The sequence below is a fragment of the Egretta garzetta genome, unplaced genomic scaffold (assembly GCF_000687185.1).
Source record: "Egretta garzetta isolate BGI_Z169 unplaced genomic scaffold, ASM68718v1 scaffold75, whole genome shotgun sequence".
NCBI classification, from domain to species: Eukaryota; Metazoa; Chordata; class Aves; order Pelecaniformes; family Ardeidae; genus Egretta; species Egretta garzetta.
In genome coordinates this window covers 127,542-127,906 of record NW_009259589.1, presented here as the reverse complement: position 1 = coordinate 127,906, position 365 = coordinate 127,542, and the positions used below count along the sequence as shown (strand labels likewise).

At 61.9% G+C, this 365-nt stretch overlaps 1 protein-coding gene across 1 annotated transcript in view; it reads right to left on the bottom strand.

Moving 5' to 3' along the window:
* Positions 1 to 363, bottom strand: part of DPH2 (diphthamide biosynthesis 2) — a gene marked incomplete at its 5' end in the record, with an annotated part of 1,804 nt that extends 1,441 nt beyond the window's left edge. Inside the window, one exon of the mRNA XM_009637994.2 lies at positions 175 to 363. Coding sequence (XP_009636289.1) covers positions 175 to 363 — 189 coding nt within the window. The remainder of the gene's footprint in view (positions 1 to 174) is intronic.
* Between the last annotated feature and the right edge of the window lie 2 nt (positions 364 to 365).

The window sequence follows — 365 nt, the reverse complement described above, 5'->3', positions numbered from 1 at the left end:
AGAGGAGTGAGAATGAAACATGGCCACAGACCTGACCTGCAGAAGGTGGGGCAGCAGATTAGGGGAGGGGAGAGGACAGGAGTCAAGACTGTCCTGGGGACTGCTTGCCTGCTGCTGCCTCTCCCCCTGGCAGCTCTGCAGAGTTCAGAGCAGCACCAGAGAACCCCTCCCCACCGCAGAGCACTCACTCATTGCATGGGCATAGACCACATCGCTCAGCACCACCACATGGCTCTGCTGGTCAGGGTAGAGCTCCCGGAAGGCCTCTATGCAACGTGCGATGTCCAGGGGCTGCTGCCCAAAGATGTGCAGCACCGGGAGCTTTCCGCAGGGGCTGAGGCAGGCCGGGCCGTAGTGCAGCACCG